Here is a 22,664-nt window from a genome sequence, read left to right on the forward strand (position 1 = left end):
GTGTCAGCGGCTGCTGCCAAGGTGTGCGCGTGCTCAGCTCACACTGCCCGGTTGATTGACGGGAGCTCCGGACCAATAGGAAGAGAGGGGCGGGTCTGGAGGACCGAGCGGGCGGCGCGTCCTCTAGCCAATCATGATGCGAGGGGTGGGGCTAGTGCTACCCAGTGGGCAGGGCTCTGCCCGGAGCTCCCTCATTGGCTGAAACTCTGCATCATTTTCAAACCTGATTTCTCTCAGACTCCAGGAGAAAACTGGCCCTTTCTGTTGTGTCTTTAAACAGATGAAACCCTGTGGTGTGGAGCAAACATTGCAACATTTGGTAGTGAAATGGATTCATTCAGGACAGACAGCAGGGATTATTTCAGGAAATAACGCAATGTGGTGAGGGAGGAAATGCAGTGGATGTTGTGTTGATGGATTGTCAAAAGGTGTTTGATAAGGTGCCGGACAGGAGGCTTGTTGATCAAATTAAGGCTCATGGTATTAAAGGGAGGGGGCAGTGTGGATAGGAAGTTGACTCCATTCTTCATCTCCCAGCCTCACCATACAACCTCGCCATTTCTCTGTCTTTCATTCTGTCACATGGTCTTGTTGAACTTTGCACCAGTTTTCACCTCCCATTATCAAGAAGTTCGAAACATTTATCTCTTATCTGATGTCCGCGGTCCCGAGACCAACAGGCTGGTGTTGAGGGTTCGCAAGGCTCAGAATGTATTATTCTGGTAAGTTACAGACAACTGAAGCTCGACATGTAAACAACGTGTAGCCTGGCTGCTCACGGCCTCTGGACAGAAATTGTACCGTTAACCACCTGCAGAGTTCCAGGTTCAGGGTTTCATCGATGGAGGTTACTGTAAAAATAGGAGCTTCATACAAAGAGATACTTTTACTATCTCTCAATTCTGATCGCTCGAACACGGAAGCTCATCCATCATCTTTCTCCTACAATCATGGAATTTGACAGGACAGCAGGAGGCCATTCAGCCCATCTCGCCTGTGCTGGATCTCTGAAAGATGAAGAGCACAGACCCGAAACATCAGAGCCTGTCTGTTCTCCTCACAGACACTGACTGACCTGCTGGGTATTTCCAACATTTCTGGTTTGATCCCTGAAAGAGCTATCCCCTTAATCCCATTCCCAGCCCTTTGAGATGTTTCTCTTCCCTCTCCCCCCACTGTTTCTGGTCGGACATTCCACGTCCGAATCCTCTGCTGAAACAAATCCTCCAAACCCCCTTCATTCTTCCGGTGATAATCTGAAATTAATTCCCTCTAGTTACTGACTCACCGACCAGTGAAATACTTTTTCCTGATCTTCCTGATCAGATTTTAAACACCTCCCTCAGATCTCTTCTCACCCTTCTTTATTCTAATGAAAAGAGCCCAGTTTCTCGAATCTCTCCTGATAACTAAAGCCTCTCTTCCCTGGTATCCTCTCAGTGAATCTCTCTGCACCCTCTCCACGGCCTTGACATCCTTCTTCGAGTAAGATGCCCCAGAACCTGACACAATATTCTAACTGCAGCCTCACCAATGATTTTGTACAGGTTTACATGAGCTCTGCCCTTTTGTATTCTACACCCCTATTTATTAAAGCCCACTATACAATTTCTAAAACAGCTTCATCAACTTGTCCGCTCACTTTTAAAGATTTCTGTACCTGAACTCCTGAATCACTCTGCTCCTCTACTCCTTTTAAAGTTTTACATAAGAACATAAGAATTAGGAGCAGGAGTGGGTCACACGGCCCCTTGAGCCTGCTCCGCCATTCAATAAGATCATGACTGATCATCGACCTCAACAGCACTTTCCCACCCAATCCCCATATCCCTTGATTCCCCGAGAGTCCAAAGGCTGGATTTTGTCATTGGGGCGGGCTGGGGTTGTGTCATCCACTTTTCGTGTTATCCACCCGATTTCAAATTGATGTGGGAGATTGATGCGATTTTCTCATAATTGGGCAATTGAGTTCCAGCGTGTGGGAACCCATGGCCCAGAGGCGGAGGTCCCCAATGGGGGGCTCTCTATGCGGGAGTCCTCCCTTGTTCTATCGGGGATTTGGCCTGGAGGGTGTTGCACAGAGCAGTTCCGTGCAATAGATTTTTAAATAGGTTTACGGACTCCCAGACCGCCTGTTTGTTTTGCGGTCTGGAGGAGTCCGTCTTTCACGTCTACACGGGGTGTGAGAGGTTGCAGCCCCTCTTCCATTTTTTGAGGGGGCTGCTCCTCAAATTTTGGTTGCACTTCAGTCCCACGCTCCTGATCTACGGTCACCCCGTGCGGAGGGGGGCGGGCGGGTCGGAGGACCTCCTCGTGGGCCTGCTCCTGGGCCTCGCCAAGAAAGCCATCAATTGGTCCTGGCAGCGGGGGAGCGAGGGGGTCGTCCGACCGGATTGCCTCCCCCTCTTCCGTGGCCATGTTCGCGCCCGGGTGGCCCTAGAGATGGAGCACGCGGTGTCCGCCGGCACGCTCGAGCTCTTTCGTGACCGGTGGGCGCCGCGGGGACTGGAGTGCATTGTTAATCGGGACAACCAAATTTTAATTTGATTGGTGGAGGGTTATTTAAAAGGGTAATTGGGTTGTTGTCACCTTATTTGTGAAATTGTTTCTTTTTTATTTGGGTCCAATGAAAAGAGAGGGGTCACCACTCATAATGAAAAGAGAGGGAACCCATGGCCCAATTAGTTTTTTCAGTCTGAAACTCGCCTCCAATGACGTCATCATTGCTGCTGCATTTAAGGCCTGCAAGAAGCCTTGCTTCTTCTGCAGACTGCCAACCTTTTGGCCTTTGTAGTGAGACGGACCTGGAGGCAGAATGAGCAGCGGGAGACCTAAGTCTGCTCCCAGATTTGATGACGTTGCCCTGCAAGCTTTGGTGGAGGGAGCAAGAGCTAGTAAGGAGGTGCTCTTCCCTTCTTCAGGGAGGAAGAAGCCTCCCCAGCAGACGAAGGCTGTGCAGATCCAGGTGGCCTAGGAGGTCAACTCGTTGTCCCTCATCCGCAGAACCTGGCTTCAGTGCAGGAAGAGATTTCATGACCTTCTGCGCACTGGAAAAGTGACTGTGCCTTTCCCATCACCCTCAATCTGATCCCCATTGCCTCTCCTCACCAGCATTCAGCTTTAGCAACCTCTTCCTCCACATTCCACTTGACACTGACATCCCTGAACCCTTACCCATTCCCTCTCTCTCTATGGTCACATTCACCTAACTATTCGACTATGCAGCCCTTACACTCCCTATCGCTGTGATGCTATGAAAACAACTTACAACACACAGGGAGGGCCCTTGGTCTTGCCATCTCACTCCATCTTTGTCTCCTTCTAACCACCAATGATATGGATTCTCTACACTCACTCCTTCATTCTCACTCAAACTCCACTTGTCTCCCTCATTGCAGGAAAAGATCACTCACAATAAGAGGGAAAGAGTGAGGACAGGAGGAAGGCCACCCTCAGTAGCCCAGCTCACCCCCTCAGAGGAGCCGGCCCTGGAGATCGTGGGAGTGGAGGAGGATGCGCAAGTGGGGGACGGACAGACGGGTGTATCAGAGCAAGCTGGTGACAGAATAGTTTATCATCTCTCTCATTGACATTGCATGAGTCACTGATAATGATTCTGATGCTCTAACAGATTGACTTTTGATCATCTGCAATATTCAATGTGCATGTAACCTTGGCATCACATCCCTGACTCTTTCCTTTACTCCCCCACAGGACCATCGAAAGCCCCCGTCCCCACTATCCAGGAGGAACAGCCTGAGCCTCCAAACACCTCAGAGGAAGCTGCAACCTCTGAGGGTGCAGCGTCAGCAGAATTCAGCACACCCAGCACCAGCGCAGACACTCACACTTTGGTGGTACCTTCGTGAGATAGTGCAGTGTTGTCACCTGGCGTATCACAGCGCACAAGTGAGCATCAGCAGATGGTGGAGACAGGGACAGCTGTGGAGATTCCTAGTCGGAGGGCGCAGGACTCTGCCAGCTCGGCTCAGCAGCATGTCGACCCTCTGCCTCCGGGTCCATCCAGAAGAAGAGTGGTGCTGGAACTCCAGGAACAGGTGCAGGAGTCCCTGGCAGGTTTTGTCTCCAGGGTCACTGCGAGAGTGGAGTGAATGGAGGAGTCCTTCGCTAACATGAGCAGAGCCTTTGTGGAGGCGTTGGCGCATGAATGCATCACCACAGAAAGGATGGCAACCTCCGCGGAAAGGATGGCTACCTCCATGGTAAGGCTGGCTACGGTAGAGGAGAGGATGGCTACGTCCATGGAGGAGCTTAGTCGCCAGGGTATGGAAAACATGGTATTTGTTCAGAATAGACTGATACCTCTTGAGGAGCGATGGTCAGCTCTAAGGTGCTGTCAAGCTACTTGCTAGCTCTGAAGTGGGGCTGACCCATGAGAGGGATGTTGGTGGCATACAACAAGGAAGTGGGTGTTCCACTCCAAGGGCTCACACGACCATGCCACTGCAGAGACCTCGGTCAGAGCCCCACCAGAGTCCCCACCCAACTGAAATCGGCATCTCAACCCCTGCACAGTCACAGGAGCAGCAGACTGTTGCCGAGCCCTCACAGGTTCGCAACCCCAGAGGACGCCCATCAAAGGTGTCGAGACAGGAGCAGCAAAAAAGTGAGCAAGGGGCCTCAACATCCACTGAAGCCACAGGGGAAGCAACACGTAGGAGCACGCGTAAAAGGAAGATAATGCACAAGTAGTCACAAGGGTAGTCACTTAGGTGAAATATTGGCCCAGAAATTCGGGGCCCAGCGCGTGAGTACGCATGGAGTACTCAGACGTGGACCCGATGGAAGTGCCGGTTTCTTGCATGCACAGCGCATGCGCGGGAAACCGGCACTTCTGATCCTCTGAACGAAGGGGTTCAGAGGTGGAACGCGCGCTCAGGTGAGGCTGCGCGTGCGCTTTGAACTTAAATTTTTTTTACATGTTTTCATGCGAGGGTAAGCCTGTAGGATTTACACATTTAAAAAGCAGGCGTAAGGCCTGCTTTTTACAAGGTAAGTGGTCAATTAATTAAAATTAAAACATTTTTTCCACAGGTTTATTATTTTTAAATACTTTAAAGTAAGGTAAGTTTATTTTTAGCTATGTTTTTTTATAAAATTATTATTTTCAAAAATTTAAATTATTGTTTGAAATAGTTATTTAATGTAATTTGTAGTTTATTTAAAAAGTGTGATTTTAAAAAAAAAATTATTTGAAGGTTAAGTACTGTTTTGGGCCCTCAGCATTCATACGTTTTGACAGGTCTTTCTGTCAATCTTATGAATGGGCTTCTCCCTCCTCCGATTGGCTGCCCATGGCTCACCTGATCCCAGGGGACGCATCGCACTAACTACGCCCCTGGAACACGCAAGCACAGCGCGCCGGCCTCTGGGCCAGGATTCGGAGAGGAAATCCACGCAGGCCCAGAGCTCAACTGCCGGCGCGCTAGGTAAGTGTAGGTCGGGGGCTTGCACCCGCGGGAAGCCCCCGACCCGAATTTCTGGGCCGTTATGTTTAATGTTAAAAAGCCATCAGTTGGTTATTGTCATTAAAATTTCTGATGTCAACTGTTGCAGTTGTGGCGTGTGTAATATCGCTAATGGGACTTCCACATTGAGGGCTTAGGATGACTTGCATTTGTCAGTATGGTGGTCAGAGTGGTAGGAACTGCAGGTTCTTGGCCATTGTCGATGCTCTGGTAAGAAGCTGCGAGGCAAAAGTGCTTGATTGGCTAGGTTAAGCAAATCTGGCCAAGATGAGTGCGTGCCTTGCATCCCGGCCAGCAATGTGCTCGCATGCTGCTGCCGCTGGTTGATGCGCCTCTGCAAGCTGGTCGTTGTCACTCTCCACCTCCTCCTCATCTGAGGAGGCTATGTGATGAGCCACTTGATCCTCAGGCATCTGCAAGCCACGATGCTGTGCCATGTTGTGAAGTGCACAGCAAACCACGACGAATCTGGAAACATAGAAACATAGAAGATAGGAGCAGGAGTAGGCCATTCGGCCCCTCGAGCCTGCTCTGCCATTCAATGCGATCATGGCTGATCATCCAAATTCAGTACCCGGTCCCTGCTTTCTCCCCATATCCCTTGATCCCTTTAGCCTTAAGAAATATATCCAACTCCTTCTTGAATATATTTAATGAATTGGTCTCAACTGTCTTCTGTGGTAGAGAATTCCATAGGTTCACCACTCTCTGGGTGAAGAAATTCCTCCTCATCTCAGTCCTAAATGGCTTACCCCTTATCTTCAGACTGTGACCCCTGGTCCTGGACTCCCCCGACCATCGGGAACATCCTTCCTGCATCTAGTGTCTAGTCCTGTTAGAATATTATAAGTTTCAATGAGATCCCCTCTCATTCTTCTAAACTCTAGTGAATATGAGCCTGATCGACCCAATCTCTCTTCATACGTCATTCCTGCCGTCCCAGGTATCAGTCTGGTGAATCTTCGCTGCACTCCCTCCATGGCAAGAACATCCTTCCTCAGATAAGGCGAACAAAACTGCACACAATACTCAAAGTGTGGTTTCACCAAGGCCCTGTACAACTGCAGCACGACATCATTGCTCCTGTACTCGAATCCTCTCGCTATGAAGGCCAACATACCATTTGCTTTCTTAACCGTCTGCTGCACCTGCATGCTTACCTTCAACGACTGGTGCACAAGGACACCCAGGTCTCGTTGCACTTCCCCTTTTTCCAATCTATTGCCATTCAGATAATAATCTGCCTTCCTGTTTTTGCCACCAAAGTGGATAACCTCGCATTTATCCACATTATACTGTATCTGCCATGCATCTGCCCAATCGCCCAACCTGTCCAAATCATCCTGGAGTTTCTCGGCATCCTCCTCACAGCACACACGCCCACCTAGCTTTGTGTGTGTGTGGGGGAGGAGGGGGGGCGGTGCGAGTCCATGGAGGAATTTGAAAACAAGGATGAGATTTTTAAAATCGAGGCGTTGCTTAACCGGGAGCCTCTGTAGGTCAGCGAGCACAAGGGGTAATGTTTGAACGGGACTTGGTGCACGTGCGGACACGGGCAGCAGAGATTTGGATGACCTCAAGTTTACGTAGGGTGGAATGTGGGAGGCTGGCCAGGAGTGCGTTGGAATAGTCAAGTCTAGAGGTAACAAAGGCATGGATGAGGGTTTCAGCAGCAGATGAGCTGAGGCAGAGGCGGGGTTGGGTGATGTACTGGCGGCGGAAATAGACGGTCTTAGTGCTGGCGTGGATATGTGGTCGGAAGCTCATCTGAGGGGGGTGGGGGTCCAAATATGACACCACGGTTGCGAACAGTCTGGCTCAGCCAGCTGCCCAGGGAGAGGGAGGGAGTCGGTGACGTGGGGACGCAGTTAGTGCCGGGGACCGGTCTTCCCAACATTCAGCAGGATCAATGTCGGGCAAGCAGTCTGCAATTTAACAGGGCAACTTATGGTACCAAAAATACATTTTTCAACAGAAAATGCTGGAAATACTCAGCTGGCCAGGCAGGATCCGTGGAGAGAGAAACAGAGTTAACATTTCAGGTCTGGGACCCTTCATCAAGTATTTCCAGCATTTTCTGTTGTTATTTCAGATTCCGCAGTATTTTCCTATTGTAATATATTTTTCAAGCTGCAGCCATGTGGAGACTCTCCCCCACGTGCCTGAAACCAGCTGCAACACCATGAGCGTTTCATCATTGGCCAGTTGGCACCCCTTGTTCCTAACTCACAATAGATACTTATGCGCTGGTTCACCAATAGGAATCCTTCACTTTCTGATTCCTCATTTGCATACGGCTAGCTATTAAATAGCGCATCCGGGAGACTTTCTCCATCACAAACCCTCACGTCCATTCACCAGGCCTGAAGCGGTGTCCAGGGGCATCGCCCCGAAAAAGGGGCCGAAGAAAGCAGCCACCAAGAAGTGGGCCAAAGGCGAGAAGAAGCGCAGGAAGACCAGGAAGCAGAGTTACAGCATCTACATGTACAAGGTGCTGAAACAGGTCCACCCCGACCCGACACCGGCATCTCATTTACAAGCGAGTCGCTGAAAAGCTAAAGTGAACTTAAATCTGTCAATTCAGGAACCAGTAATTTTAATGGATCAATTTGCCATAATTCACAATTTAATAATGACTTATTCAGTCTCACATGCCATTTTAATGATTATTCAGTCCCACAGACGCTATAATTTTAATTAAAATGATTATTCAGTCCCACAGATGACAATCTTTAGCAGTAATGATTATTATTTAGTCTCACAAATGCCATAGTTTTAATTATGATTCAGTCCTAGATACCATAATTTTAACGATTATTATTCAATCCCACAGATGCAATGATTTTAATAACTGGTTAATATTCAGTCCCACAGAGGGCCATCACTTTAACAATAACGAGTCTGATTCACAGACGAGCTCTTATTCTATAAGTCGCCTTCTTCGTTGGTGTCCGAGGTTGGAGCGGATTGAAAAACACGCCAATCAGAGGCAGAGATTTGCCGGGTTTCAGCCAATCAGAAGGCGCGGTTGGGCTGGGCTGGGCGGGGCCTGCGGCTGCTATAAAAGCCGGAGCGGGGGAGGAGCAGTTGGAGAACAGAGTTAGAGAGGAGTCCGCCCGCCCGGGGAGAAGGGACAGCAGTCGGCCGGCACCTTGGGCAACAAGGGCTCGCCGGTGGGCGGGGCTATGACGTCACCCGCGCGCGGAGGTGGCGGTGGCCTTTTAACACAGTGGGCGGGGCCCCGAGGCGTTGCGGGCTGCGATTGGTGAGCGCGACTGTCAATCTACGAGTAGCAGCCAATAGAAGAGACGGACTCAGTGAGGGACTTTAAGCGCGGGCTGTGTGGCCGCAGTGCGCATGCTCGGTGCTGCTCGCAGTCCCCGGATGAGGCTCCGGTTTGAGGAAGGAGATAAAATGGCGGCGGGACTGAGGAGCGGCGGATGGTGCGGTGAGTGTGGATCAGAGAATCTCCGGCATTTACAGCAGCGCCGGCTTCTCTTAGGCAATCTCTGGGAAGTAGTAGTAGTAGTAGTAGTAGTAGTAGTAGTAGTGGTGGTGGTGGTGATTCCACGTTATCCACCCTGCTAGTAACATCATCAAAAAACTAAAAGTTGTCAAACATTATTTCCCTCTCCGGGTAGCTCACCTCCGGAAAGCACAAAGCTTCCTGTTTATGAATTACGTTCAGTTCTTCACCCTCAATAGACCCTTGGTTCCCCACCATTTTTGGTATGCTTTTTGTGTCTTCTACTGTGAACAGATACAAAATATTTGTTTAACGTTTCTGCCATTTCCTTATTCCCCATAATAATTTCTCCTGTCTCAGCCTCTAAGGGACCAATGTTTACTTTTGCTACTCCCTTCCTACATACTTGTAGAAAATCTTACAATCTGCTTTTAGATTTCTTGCTCGTTTTCTGTCATTGCATTTTTTCCCTTTTAGCAATTTTTGGTCAATCTTTGCTGGTTTCTGAAACTCTCAATCCTCAGGCTTACTATTATTCTTTGCAACATTATAAGCTTCTGTCAATCTAATGCTATCCTTACCTTCTTTAGTTAGCCATGGTTGGATCACTTCCTGTGGAGTTTGTTTCTCAATGGAATGTATTTTAGTTGAGAATTATGAAATATTTCTTTAAATGCTAGCCACTGCTTATCTACCGCCATACCTTTTTAATCTATTTTTCCAATCTACCTCCGTCAACTCTCCCCTCATACCTAATGTAATTGGCTTTATTTAAGTTTAAGACACTAGTTTCGGACTTAGGCAAGTCATCCTCAAAATTAATGTGAAGTTCTAACATATTATGATCACTCTGCCCCAGTGGATCGTTTACTATGAGATTGCTAATTAACCCTGTCTTATTACACAATATAAGTTCTAACATTGTTGGTTCCATGACATTTTGTTCCAGGAAACTGTCCCGAATGGATTCCATGAACCCATCCCGCAGACTCTTGCTCCACAGCCCTGTAGGTTACGGCTCTTCAAGTGTACACCCAAGTACTTTTTAAATGTGCTGAGGGTCTCTGCCTCTACCGTCCTTTCAGACAGTGAGTTCCAGACCCCCACCACCCTCTGGGTGAAAAAAATTACATCTGCTCTGCACCCTCTAGTGGATGGACTGGGGAGAAAGGTCTTTACTAGCCGAGGCATAGAATATAAGAGCTGGGAGGTAATGCGTGAACTGTATAGCTAGGCCGCAGCTAGAATACTGCGTGCAGTTCTGGTCAACACATTACAGGAAGGCTGTGATTGCATTACAGAGGGTGCAGAGGAGACTTACGGGGATTTTGCCTGGGCTAGGGAATTTTTGCTATGTGGAAAGATTGGATAGGCTGGGTTGTTTTCTTTGGAACAGAGAAGGCCAAGGGGAGACTCGATTGAGGTGTATCCAATTATTAGGGGCCTAGATAGAGTGGATAGGAAAGACCTATTTCCCTTAGCAGAAGGGTCAATAATCAGGGGGGCATAGATTTAAAGCAGATGGTCAAAGGATTAGAGGGGTTTTGAGGTGAGTTTTTTACACCCAGAGGGTGGTGGAGGTCTGGAACTCACTGCCTGAAAGGGTGGTGGAGGCAGAGAACCTCATCACGTTTAAAAACTGCTTGGATATGCACTTGAAGTGCCGTAAGCTACCAGGCTACGGACCAAGTGCTGGAAAGTGGGATTAGAGTGGATAGATCTTTGTCAGCCGGCTCAGACAAGATGGGCCGAATGGCGGCGTTCTGTGCAGTAAATTTCTATGATTGTGTAACCCGGGGAGGATGGGCCCAGTGTGATCAGACAGTCTGTAACCCGGGGATGATGGGCCCAGTGAGATCAGACAGTGTGTAACCCGGGGAGGATGGGCCCAGTGAGATCAGACAGTGTGTAACCCGGGGAGGATGGGCCCAGTGAGATCAGACAGTGTGTAACCCGGGGAGGATGGGTCTACTGAGATCAGACTATGTTACCTGGGAAAGATGGCCCCAGCTTCGGTTTGCCGAAAGCACAGGGAAATTGTACATTTCTATCCAGAACTTTGGTGATTTGCTGGAAGCCCAGGCAGGCATGGCGTGGATCTGAGAAAAGGGACAACATCAGACAAAAGCACTCGGACGCAAACTTATTTTTATTAAGCTGAAGAAAGTCTACATTACATTACTTCAAACTATTCATGTTGTTATTTTCAGTCCTGCCACAATTAGATCTCCCGGTGAAAGACTGAGTGATTGAGAAAGGTCCACAGCTGAGAGTAAACAGGGATTGTAGACTGAGGAACGACAGCAGGTGAACCAACACAGGATTGTGAGAGCACCAACTGGAGAGAACTCTTCCGATTCAAAGAGCTTCCAGAGATCGACTGGGGGAGAAAGGTCAGAGAGACTCCCATTGACTCAGATACACACTGGTTCCTCCCTCCCTTCCATTTCCTGATTTACAGCTATTTCTGGGATGTTACTTGTATCCTTTATGGTGAAGACCAATACAAAATACCTGTACAATTCAACTGCCATCTCCTTATTTTCCATTATTAATTCCCTGACTTTTTATCGAACCAACACTCACTTTGTTAAATCTTTTCTTTATTAAATATCTATAGAAACTTACTATCTGTTTTTATATTTCTAGCCAGCTTTCTCTCGTACTCTAATTTTTCTCCTTATTAATCTTTTAGTCACTCTTTGCTGTTTTTTATATTCTGTCCTATCTTCTGACCTGCCAGCCATCTTTGCGCAATTATATGCTTTTTCTTTAAGTTGGATACTATCGTTAATTTTTTTAGTTAACCATGGATGGTGGGTCCTCCCCTTGGAATTTTTCTTTCTCGTTGGAATGTATATATTCTGTGTATTCTGAAATATCCCCTTAAATGTCTGCCACTGCATCTCTATTGACCTATCCCTTAACCTAATTTGCCAGTTCACTTTAACTAGCTCTGCTTTCATGCCCTCGTAATTGCCCTTATTTAATTTTAAAATACTAGTCTTGGACCCACTCTTCTCTCCCTCAAACTGAAAGTAAAGTTCAATCATATTATGATCGCTGCTACCTAGGGGCTCCTTCACTGAGGCCTTTAATTAATCCCATCTCGTTGCACAATACCAGGTCTAGTATAGCCTGCTCTCTGGTTGGCTCCAGAACGTGCTGTTGTAAGAAACTATCCTGAAAACATTCTATGAACTCCTCATTTAGGCTACCTTTGCCGATCTGATTTTTCCGGTCTCTATGTAGATTAAATCCCCCATGATTATAGCCATACCTTTCTGACAAGCTCCCATTATTTCTTCCTTCATACTCCATCCTACTGTGTGGTTACTGTTAGGGGGCCTGTACACCACTCCCACAAGTGACTTCTTGCCTTTATCATTTCTCATCTCTACCCAAACCGCTTCTACATCCTGGTTTCCTGAACTTAGGTCATCCCTCTCTATTGTGCTAATACCATCATTAATTAACAGAGCCACCCCTCCACCTTTTCCTAGCTTTCTGTCCTTCCTAAATGTCACGTACTCTTCAATATTCAGGTCCCAATCTATGTCATCCTGCAGCCATGTTTCTGTAATGGCTATCAGATCATACTTATTTATTCCTATTTGCGCTATCAGTTCATCTGTTTTGTTTTGAATGCTACGTGCATTCAGATGCAGAGCCTTTAGTTTTGTCCTTTTATTATTTTTGTAACCTCTAGCCTTAACTGTTGATTTACTCTTAGATTTGTCCTCTCTATCCCTTCCTGTCACGGTCTGTTTATCATTTCCCATATTAATACCTTTCTCTATTGCCTTGTCTCTACTCTTTGATTTACCACATCTTCCCAAATTTGATCCCTTGCCCCACTATTTAGTTTAAAACCCTCTCTACCGCCCTAGTTACATGACTCGCCAGAACACTGGTCCCAGCACGGTTCAAGTGAAGACCGTCCCAACGATACAGATCCCACTTTCCCCAGTGTGGTGCCAGTGCCCCAGGAATCGAAACCCATTTCTCCCACACCAGTCTTTGAGCCACGCATTCATCTCGCTAATTTGATTTACCCTATGCCAATTTGCTCGTGGCTCAGGTAATAATGCAGACATTATTACCCTTGAGGTTCTGCTTTTTAATTTAGCCCCTAGCTGCTCAGTCTCTCAGCAGAACCGCTTTCCTAGTTCTAACTGTCATTGGTACCTACATGGACCACGACCATTGGCTCCTCCCCCTCCCACTGCAAGTTCCTCTCTAGCCCAGAGCAGATATCCTGAGCCCTGGCACCGGGCAGGCAACACAGCCATCTGGACTCTAGCTCTTGGCCGCAGAGAACTGTATCTATCGCCCTGACTATGCTATCCCTTATTACCACTATATTCCTATTAACTCCCCCCGCTTGAATCGCTTCCTGTACCTCGGTGCCACGGTCAGTTTGCTCATCCACCCTGCAGCCACCGCTTTCATTCATACAGGCCGCAAGAACCTCAAACCTGTTGGACAATTGCAAAGGCTGAGGCTCCCCCACCTCCTGGGTCCCCATACCTGCCTCACTTTTACTATAATTTGAATGAATTAAAGGGTAAGGCATGGCAGGAGAGCTCTGTGCCGTGATATGCTCCTCCTGCACTATGTGGGAAATCAGGGACACTTCCTGTGTCCCTGACGACCAGGTGTGCGGGAAGTGTATCCAGCTACAGCTACTGACAGACCGCATTGCGGCGCTGGAGCTGCGAGTGGATACATAGTGGAGCATTCGCGATGCTGAGGACGTCGTGGATAGCACGTTTAGGGAGTTGGTCACACCACAGGTAAAGGCTGCACAGGCAGGAAGAGAATGGGTGACCACCAGCCAGAGTAGTAGGCGCAGGCAGGTAGTGCAGGGGTCCCCTGTGACCATCCCCCTCTCAAACAGATATACCACTTTGGATATTGTTGGGGAGGATGGCTTATCAGGGGAAGGCAGCAGCAGCCAACTTCCTGGCACCGTGGGTGGTTCTGCTGCACAGGACGGGAGGAAGAAGAGTGGGAGAGCTATAGTAATAAGGTATTCTATTGTAAGGGGAATAGATAGGCGTTTCTGCGGCCGCAAACGTGACTCCAGGATGGTATGTTGCCTTCCTGGTGCAAGGGTCAAGGATGTCTCAGAGCGGCTGCAGAACATTTTGGAAGGGGAGGGTGAACAGCCAATTGTCGTGGTGCATATAGGTACCAACGATATAGGTAAAAAAACGGGATGAGGTCCTAAAAGCTGAATATAGGGAGTTAGGTAAATTAATAAAATAGGACCTCCAAGGTAGTAATCTCAGGATTGCTACCAGTGCCACGTGCTAGTCAGAGTAGAAATAGAAGGATATTTCAGATGAATACGTGGCTAGAGGAATGGTGCAAGGGGGAGGGATTCAAAATCCTGGGACATTGGAGCCGGTTCTGGGGGAGGTGGGACCAGTACGAACCGGGCGGTTTGCACCTGGGCAGGACCGGCCTCGGGCGACTGTCTGTGTGGAGTTTGCACATTCTCCCCGTGTTTGCGTGGGTTTCCTCCGGGTGCTCCGGTTTCCTCCCACAGTCCAAAGATGTGCGAGTTAGGTTGATTGGCTATGATAAATTGACAATTAGTGTTAGGGGGATTAAATGCGTGGGGTTACGGGGATAGGGTGGGATATGTGTTGGTGTAGGGGTTACGGGGATTGGGTGGGATATGTGTCGGTGCAGGCTCGATGGGCCGAAGTGGCCTCTATCTGCACTGTGGGGTTTCTGTGATTCTGTGATTCTGTGACTGGGACTGATGTCCTGGGGAGTGTTTGCTAGTGCTCTGGGGGAGGGTTTAAACTAAAATGGCAGGGGGTTGGGAACCTGAGCAGGAGACAGAGGAAAGGGAAACCAGGATAGAAGCAAAAGACAGGAAGGAGAAAAACAAAGGTGGCGGTCAGAGAAATCATGGGTTTAAATCAAACAGCCACAGTAAATAATAATTCTAAAAGGTGTAAGAGTGTTAAAAAAACAAGCCTGATGGCCTTGTGTCTTAATGCGAAGAGCATTCGTAATAAGGTGGATGAATTAGTTGCGCAAATAGAGGTAAACATATGAGATGATTGGGATAACGGAACCATGGCTCCAGGGTGGCCAAGGCTGGGAACTCAACATCAATATTCAGGAAAGATAGGCAAAAAGGAAAAGGAGGTGGGGTAGCATTGCTTTTTAAAGAGATTAACAATTGAAAGAAAGGATATTAGCTCTGATGATGTGGAATCTGTATCGGTAGAGCTGAGAAATACCATGGGGCAGAAAACGTTAGTGGGAGTGTTATACAGACCTCCAAACAGTAATGTGGAGGTTGGGGATGGCATTAAACGGGAAATTAGACGCGTGCAATAAGGGCACAGCAGTTATCATGGGTGACTTCAATCTACATATAGATTGGGCTAACCAAATTAGTAACCATATTATGGAGGAGGAATTCCTGGAGTGTATACGGGATGGTTTCCTGGACCAATATGTCGAGGAACCAACAAGAGATCAGGCCATCTTAGACTGGGTATTGTGTAATGAGAGGGTTAATTAGCAATCTTGTTGTACGAGGCCCCTTGGGTCCGAGCGATCATAATATGATAGAATTCTTCATTAAGGTGGGGAGTGAAGTAGTTGACTCAGAGACTAGGGTCCTGAATTTAAATAAAGGAAACTATGATGGTATGAGGCGCGAGTTGGGTAGGATTGATTGGGGAATGTTACTCAAAGGGTTGACGGTGGCTAGGCAATGGCAAACATTCAAAGATGGCATGGATGAACTACAGAATTTGTTCATCCCTGTTTGGCATAAAAATAAAACAAAAAAGGTGACTCAACTGTGGCTAACAAGGGAAATTAGGGATAGTATAAGATCCAACGAGAGGACATATAAATTGGCTAGTAAAAGTAATAAACCTGAGGATTGGGAGCAATTTAGGATTCAGCAAAGGAGGACAAAGGGATTAATTAAGAGGGGGGGAAAATAGAGTATGAGAGTAAGCTTTCAGGGAACATAAAAACTAACTGGAGATATGTGAAGAGAAAAGGATTGGTGAAGTCAAGCATAGGTCCGTTGCAGTCAGAATCAGGGGAATTTATAATGGGGAACAAAGAAAAGGCAGACCAATTAAATACATACTTTGGCTCTGTCTTCACAAAGGAGGACACAAATAACCTCCCAGAGATGTCGGGGAACATAGGGTCTAATGAGATGGAGGAACTGAAAGAAATCAGTATTTGTAGGGAAATGGTGTTAGGGGAAATTGATGGGATTGAAGGCCGATAAATCCCCAGGGCCTGATAATCTACATCCTGGGGTACTTAAGGAAGTGGCCCTAGAAATAGTAAATGCATTGCTGGTCATCTTCCAACATTTGATAGACTCTGGAACCATACCCATGGATTGGAGGGTAGCTCATGTTAGCCCACTATTCAAAAAAGGTGGTAGAGAGAAAATGGGGAATTACAGACCGGTAAGCCTGACATCGGTAGTGGGGAAAAATGCTAAGAGTCCATTACAAAAGATGTAATAGCAGAGCACTTGGAAAACAGTGACAGGATCGGACAAAGTCTACATGGATTTACAAAAGGTAAATCATGCTTGACTAATCTACTGGAATTTTTTGAGGATGTAACTGGTAGAATAGATAAGGGAGAACCAGTGGATGTGGTGTATTTGGACTTTCAGAAGGCTTTCGATGAGGTCCCGCATAAGAGATTAGCGTGTAAAGTTAAGGCACATGGGATTGGGGGCAAGGTACTGACTTGGATAAAGAACTGGTTGGCAGACAGGAAGCAAAGAGTTGGAATAAACGGGACTTTTTCCGAGTGGCAGGCAGTGACTAGTGGGGTACCGCAGGGATCGGTCCTAGGACCCCAGCTATTCACAATATATGTAAATGATCTAGACGAGGGAACTAGATGTAATATCTCCAAGTTTGCAGACGACACAAAGCAGGGTGGGCGTGTGTGAGGAGGATGCTGAGAAACTCCAGTATGATTTGGACAGGTTGGGTGATTGGGCAGAAACATGGCAGATGCAGTATAATGTGGATAAATGCGAGGTTATCCACTTTGGTGGCAAAAACAGGAAGGCAGATTATTATCTGAATGGCAATAGATTGGGGGAAGGGGAAGTGCAATGAGACCTGGGTGTCCTTGTGCACCAGTCGCTGAAGGTAAGCATGCAGGTGCAGCAGGCGGTTAAGAAGGCAAATGGTATGTTGGCCTTCAGAGTGAGAGGGTTTGAGTACAGGAACAAGGATGTCTTGCTGCAGTTCTACAGGGCCTTGGTGAGACCACATCTTGAGTATTGTGTGCAGTTTTGGTCGCCTTATCTGAGGAAGGATGTTCTTGCCATGGATGGAGTGCAGCGAAGATTCACCAGGCTGATACCTGGGATGGCAGGAATTACGTATGAGGAGAGATTGGGTCGATTGGGCTTATACTCGCTGGAGTTTAGAAGAATGAGGGGATCTCATTGAAACTTATAAAATTGCAACAGGACTAGACAGACTAGATGCAGGAAGGATGTTCCTGATGGCCGGGGAGTCCAGAACCAGGGCTCACAGTGTAAGGATAAGGGGTAAGCCATTTAGGCCAGAGATGAGGAGGAATTTCTTCACCCAGAGAGTGGTGAACCTGTGGAATTCCCCACCACAGAAAGCAGTGGAGGCCAATTCATTAAATATGTTGAAGAAGGAGTTAGTTATATTTCCTAAGGCTAAAGGGATCAAGGGATATGGTGAGAAGGCAGGGACAGGGTACTTTAATTTGGATGATCAGCCATGATCTCATTGAATGGCGGAGCAGGCTTGAGGGGCCGAATGGCCTACTCCTGCTCCTATCTTCTATGTTTCTATGTAATTCCCTTTTGAAAGCCGTGTTCTTGTAAATCTTATCTGCAATTTCTCTAAGGCCTTCACATCCTTCCTAAAGTGCGGGGCCCAGAATTGGACACAATACTCCAGTTGAGGCCGAACCAGTGTTTTATACAGGTTCATCATAATTTCCTTGCTTTTGGACTCTATGCCTCTATTTTTTAAGCCCAGGATCCCGTATGCTTTTTTAACCGCTTTCATAACCTGCCCTGCCACCTTCAACGATTTGTGCACACATACCCCCAGGTTTCTCTCTTCATGCACACACTTTAGAATTGTACCCTTTAGTTTATATTGCCTCAATTGGTACTTCCTACCAAAATGTATCACTTCGCACTTTTCTGCGTTAAATTTCAGCTGCCACGTGTCCGCCCATTCCACCAGCATGTCTCTGTCTTCTTGAAGTCTATCACTATCCTCCTCACTGTTCACTTTACTTCCAAGTTTTGTGTCATCTGCAAATTTTGAAATTGTGCCCTGCACACCCAAGTCTAATCATTAATATATATCAAGTAAAGCAGTGGTCCTAGTACCGACCCCTGGGGAACACCACTGTGTACCTTCCTCCACTCCGAAAAACAACCGTTCACCACTGCTCTCTGTTTTCTGTCACTTTGCCAATTTCGTATCCATGCTGCCACTGTCCCTTTTATTCCATGGCCTTCAACTTTGCTGGCAAGCCTATTTTGTGGCACTTGTCGAATGCCTTTTGGAAATCCATGTACACCACGTTAACCGCATTGCCCTCATCAACCCTCTCTGTTACTTCATCAAAAACTCAATCAGAATCAGAGCGGCTGGGCCTGGCGGACGTGTGGCCAGGGCCCCGGCACCAGTAAACCCAGGGTGCAGCGCCTCTCCCATCCGAGCCGCCGCGTCCCGGTTTCTTCAGCTGGTTCCACTGAGTCCGACTCGGGACAAAGGACAGGAGCCAGGCTCCCAGAATGGCCCGCAGCCCCGGGGAGCATGCGCACTCTCAGCGGGGAAATCAGCGCGTTGCATAGAGCGGTTTCTGGGGCGCGGGGAATTGTGGGTGCTGCGGCCGCCATTAGTCAGCGGCTGTGGGGAAGAGTTTTATTGCAGGCTGATGGAAGGTTGGTCCCTGGCCGCCTGTGTAGGTCATTTTGTTGCTTCATTGTTGAGGATGTAACTAGTAAAATAGATAAGGGAGAACCAGTGGATGTTGTGTATTTGGACTTTCAGAAGGCTTTTGATAAGGTCCCACATAAGAGATTAGTGTGTAAAGTTAAGGCACCTGGGATTGGGGGAAAGGTATTGGCTTGGATAGAGAACTGGTTGGCAGACAGAAAGCAAAGAGTTGGAATAAACGGGTCTTTTTCCGAGTGGCAGGCAGTGACTAGTGGGGTACCGCAGGGATCGGTCCTTGGAACCCAGCTATTCACAATATATATTAAATGATCTAGACAAGGGAACTAGATGTAATATCTCCAAATTTGCAGACGACACACAGCTGGGTGGGCGTGTGTGCTGTGAGGAGGATGCCGAGAAACTACAGGATGATTTGGACAGGTTGGGTGATTGGGCAGAAGCATAGCAGATGCAATATAACATGGATAAATGTGAGGTTATCCACTTTTGTGGCAAAAACAAGAAGGCAGATTATTATCTGAATGACAATAGATTGGGAGAAGGGGAAGTGCAACGAGACCTGGGTGTCCTTGTGCACCAGTCGCTGAAGCTAAGCATGCAGGTGCAGCAGGCAGCTAAGAAGGCAAATGGTATGTTGGCCTTCGGAGCGAGAGGGTTTGAGTACAGGAACAAGGATGTCTTGCTGCAGTTGTACATGGCCTTGGTGAGACCACACCTTGAGTATTGTGTGCAGTTTTGGTCACCTTATCTGAGGAAGGATGTTCTTGCCGTGGAAGGAGTTCAACGAAGATTCACCAGGCTGATACATCATTCCTGCCATCCCAGGTATGAGGAGAGATTGGGACGATTGGGCTTGTACTCGCTGGAGTTTAGAAGAATGAGAGGGGATCTCATTGAAACTTATAAAATTCTGACAGGACTGGACAGACTAGATGGAGGAAGGATGTTCCCGATGGTCGGGGAATCCAGAACCAGGGGTAACAGTCTAAGGATAAGGGGTAAGCCATTTAGGACAGAAATGAGGAGGAATTTCTTCACCCAGAGAGTGGTGAACCTGTGGAATTCTCTACCACAGAAGGCAGTAGAGGCCAATACATGAAATATATTGAAGAAGGAGTTTGATATATTTCTTGAAGCTAAAGGGATCAAGGGGTATGGGGAGAAAGCAGGGACCGGGTACTGAATTTGGATGATCAGCCATGATCGCATTGAATGGCGGAGCAGGCTCGAGAAGCCGAATGGCCTACTCCTGCTCCTATCTTCTATGCTTGTATGTTTCAGGTGGAGATGGAGGAGAAGCTGTTGGGTTTAACCCCCAGTACTTCTGAGCCCAGGAGGACCCAACAATTTCCAATGTGAGACTGTCAAGGGAGGTGGATTCTGGGGGAGATTAGGTTGTTACACAGACACTGTCCGTACAATGTAAAAGAGTATTGTTTTAGGAACAAGTATTTCTGTACAGGCTTTTAATCCAGTTTACATCTACAGATTTGTTTTAATTCATTCTTTGGATGTGGGCGTAGCTCGCAAGAGCAGCAAATATTGCCAATCCCCAGTTTCCTGTTGAGAAGGGGGTGGTGAGTCGCCTTCTTGAACTACTGCAGTCCGTGTGGTGAAGGTATTCCCACAATGTTGTTCGGTAAGGAGTTCCAGGATTATGACCCAGCAACGATGAATATATCTGAGTCAGGATGATGTGTGACTTGGAGGGGAACTTGGATGTGATGGTGCTCCCATACAACAGCTGCCCTTGTCCTTCTAGATGGTGGAGGTTGCGGGTTTTGGAGGTTCTGTCAAAGTTCTGGTCAAGTTGCAGGTGTATAAAGTTGCTTTCTCTCGCTCTCGCTCTCTCTCTCTCTCTCTCTCTCTCTCTCTCTCTCTCTCCTCCAATAGAGGCCAGAGTCTTGTGTAGGCCCAGACCAGGTGGTGGATTCCCTTCCCTGAAGGACATCAGTGAACCAGTTGGGTTTTTATGACAATCTGGCAGCTTTCATGGTCACTTTTTTCCAGCGCCGGCCCCACAATTGACCAGATTCATTGAGCAAAATTTCACAACCTGCCTTTGTTTTCTTGTGGGTTCTCTCTCACGCTCCCTGTTTTATATTAATTTTACAGAGTATTAGAAGGGGAGGATTTACAGACAGGAAACTCAAACAAACATCACGTCAAGATCTGACAGTCACTCGACTCATCGGATCTGAATATCATCGGCCTCTGAACATGGAAGCAAAAAGCACCGTTCACAGCGGGGAAAAACCATACACGTGTTCTGTGTGTGGACGAGGCTTCAGCCAACCCTTTGGCCTATCGAGACACAAGCGCATTCACACCGGGGAGAGGCCGTTCACCTGCTCTGAATGTGGGAAGGGATTCAGTCATTCAGCTAACCTTCAGACACACCAGCGCATTCATACCGGGGAGAGGCCGTTCACCTGCTCTGAGTGTGGGAAGGGATTCACTAATTCATCCAACCTGTTGATACACCAGCGAGTTCACACTGGGGAGAGGCCGTTCACCTGCTCCGTGTGTGGGAAGGGATTCACTCGTTCATCCACCCTGCTGACACACCAGCACACTCACACCGGGGAGAGGCCGTTCACCTGCTCTGAGTGTGGGAAGGGATTCATTAATTCATCCAACCTGCTGATACACCAGCGAGTTCACACTGGGGAGAGACCGTTCACCTGCTCCGTGTGTGGGAAGGGATTCACTCGTTCATCCACCCTGCTGACACACCAGCACACTCACACTGGGGAGAGGCTGTTCACCTGCTCCGTCTGAGGGAAGGGATTCACTAATTCATCCCACCTGCTGACACACCAGCGAGTTCACACTGATGAGAGACCTTTTAAATGCTCGAACTGTGGGAAGTGCTTTAAAAGTTCTGGGGCACTGACGGCCCATCAAAGTGCTCACACTGACGAGAGACCGTTCAGGTGCTCTCACTGCGGGACTGGGTTCAGGCGATCATCTGAGCTCACTATACACCAGCGGGTTCACACTGGGGAGAGGCCGTTCACCTGCTCTGAGTGTGGGAAGAGATTCACTCAGTCATCCAACTTGCTGAAACACCAGCGAGTTCACAAGTGACTGCAGGGGTTGGATTCTGTTGTTGCTGTTAATCACATCCAGGACTGAACCATGTTCATTCTGACAGTTGGGGTTTGTTTCTGCTGATGTTAATAACCCCTATAACTGGGCTGCAGTTTAATATTCTGGCTAGATGTCAAATAAACCAGCTTTGTTTTAAATACATTGTTGTAGATTTTTGTCTTTCCCACCTGAGTGTTTACCATCACCTGGCTGGAGCTCAAAGGACAATCGGGGGGAGGATCGTACAGTGGGAACAGAACTTCAGCCTGGACACAGTCCTTCAGGGCCACACTGAGAGGGGCAAATGGCACTTTGGTCTTGTCTCTCTTCACTGACAGCAAAGTCCCCGTGTGCGTTAATCTCGAGGCGTGTGAGAAACGTGTCCAAGCCGCGCTCTGCCATGGTTCAGCGCTCCAAGGCACGGAACCGGGGGCTCCTTTACGAATGTACCCCAGTGCTTTTTTTTTAATGGCCTTATTAACCTGTGCCGCTACTTTTAGTGATTTGTGTATCTGTGTCCCTGGATCCCTCTGCTCCTCCAGCCCATTTAGACTCTTAGGGGGGAAATTCGGTGATGCCCCCTTTGGGTCGCTAACGTCATTGGGGCTAATTTTAGCGCCGAAAAAAGTT

At 47.9% G+C, this 22,664-nt stretch overlaps 1 protein-coding gene across 1 annotated transcript; it reads left to right on the forward strand.

Moving 5' to 3' along the window:
* Positions 1 to 709: 709 nt before the first annotated feature.
* LOC147091952 (uncharacterized) lies at positions 710 to 22,182 on the forward strand. Its single transcript, XM_085976648.1, has 3 exons — positions 710 to 722; positions 7,802 to 7,980; positions 21,057 to 22,182. Exons 1-3 carry the CDS (start codon positions 710 to 712, stop codon positions 21,720 to 21,722), a joined length of 858 nt encoding a protein of 285 aa, XP_085832774.1. The 3' UTR covers positions 21,723 to 22,182.
* Positions 22,183 to 22,664: the final 482 nt, after the last annotated feature.

Source organism: Somniosus microcephalus, unplaced genomic scaffold (assembly GCF_052327205.1).
Source record: "Somniosus microcephalus isolate GS21.2 unplaced genomic scaffold, FLI_Smic_1.0 unresolved_chr3, whole genome shotgun sequence".
Taxonomy (NCBI): Eukaryota; Metazoa; Chordata; class Chondrichthyes; order Squaliformes; family Somniosidae; genus Somniosus; species Somniosus microcephalus.

Bases quoted from the DNA above. Each gene is read 5' to 3' on its own strand.
- LOC147091952 (XM_085976648.1), top strand. The intron at 7,981-21,056 runs GTGCTGAAACAG...TTAATTTTACAG, and splicing joins ACAGCATCTACATGTACAAG to AGTATTAGAAGGGGAGGATT.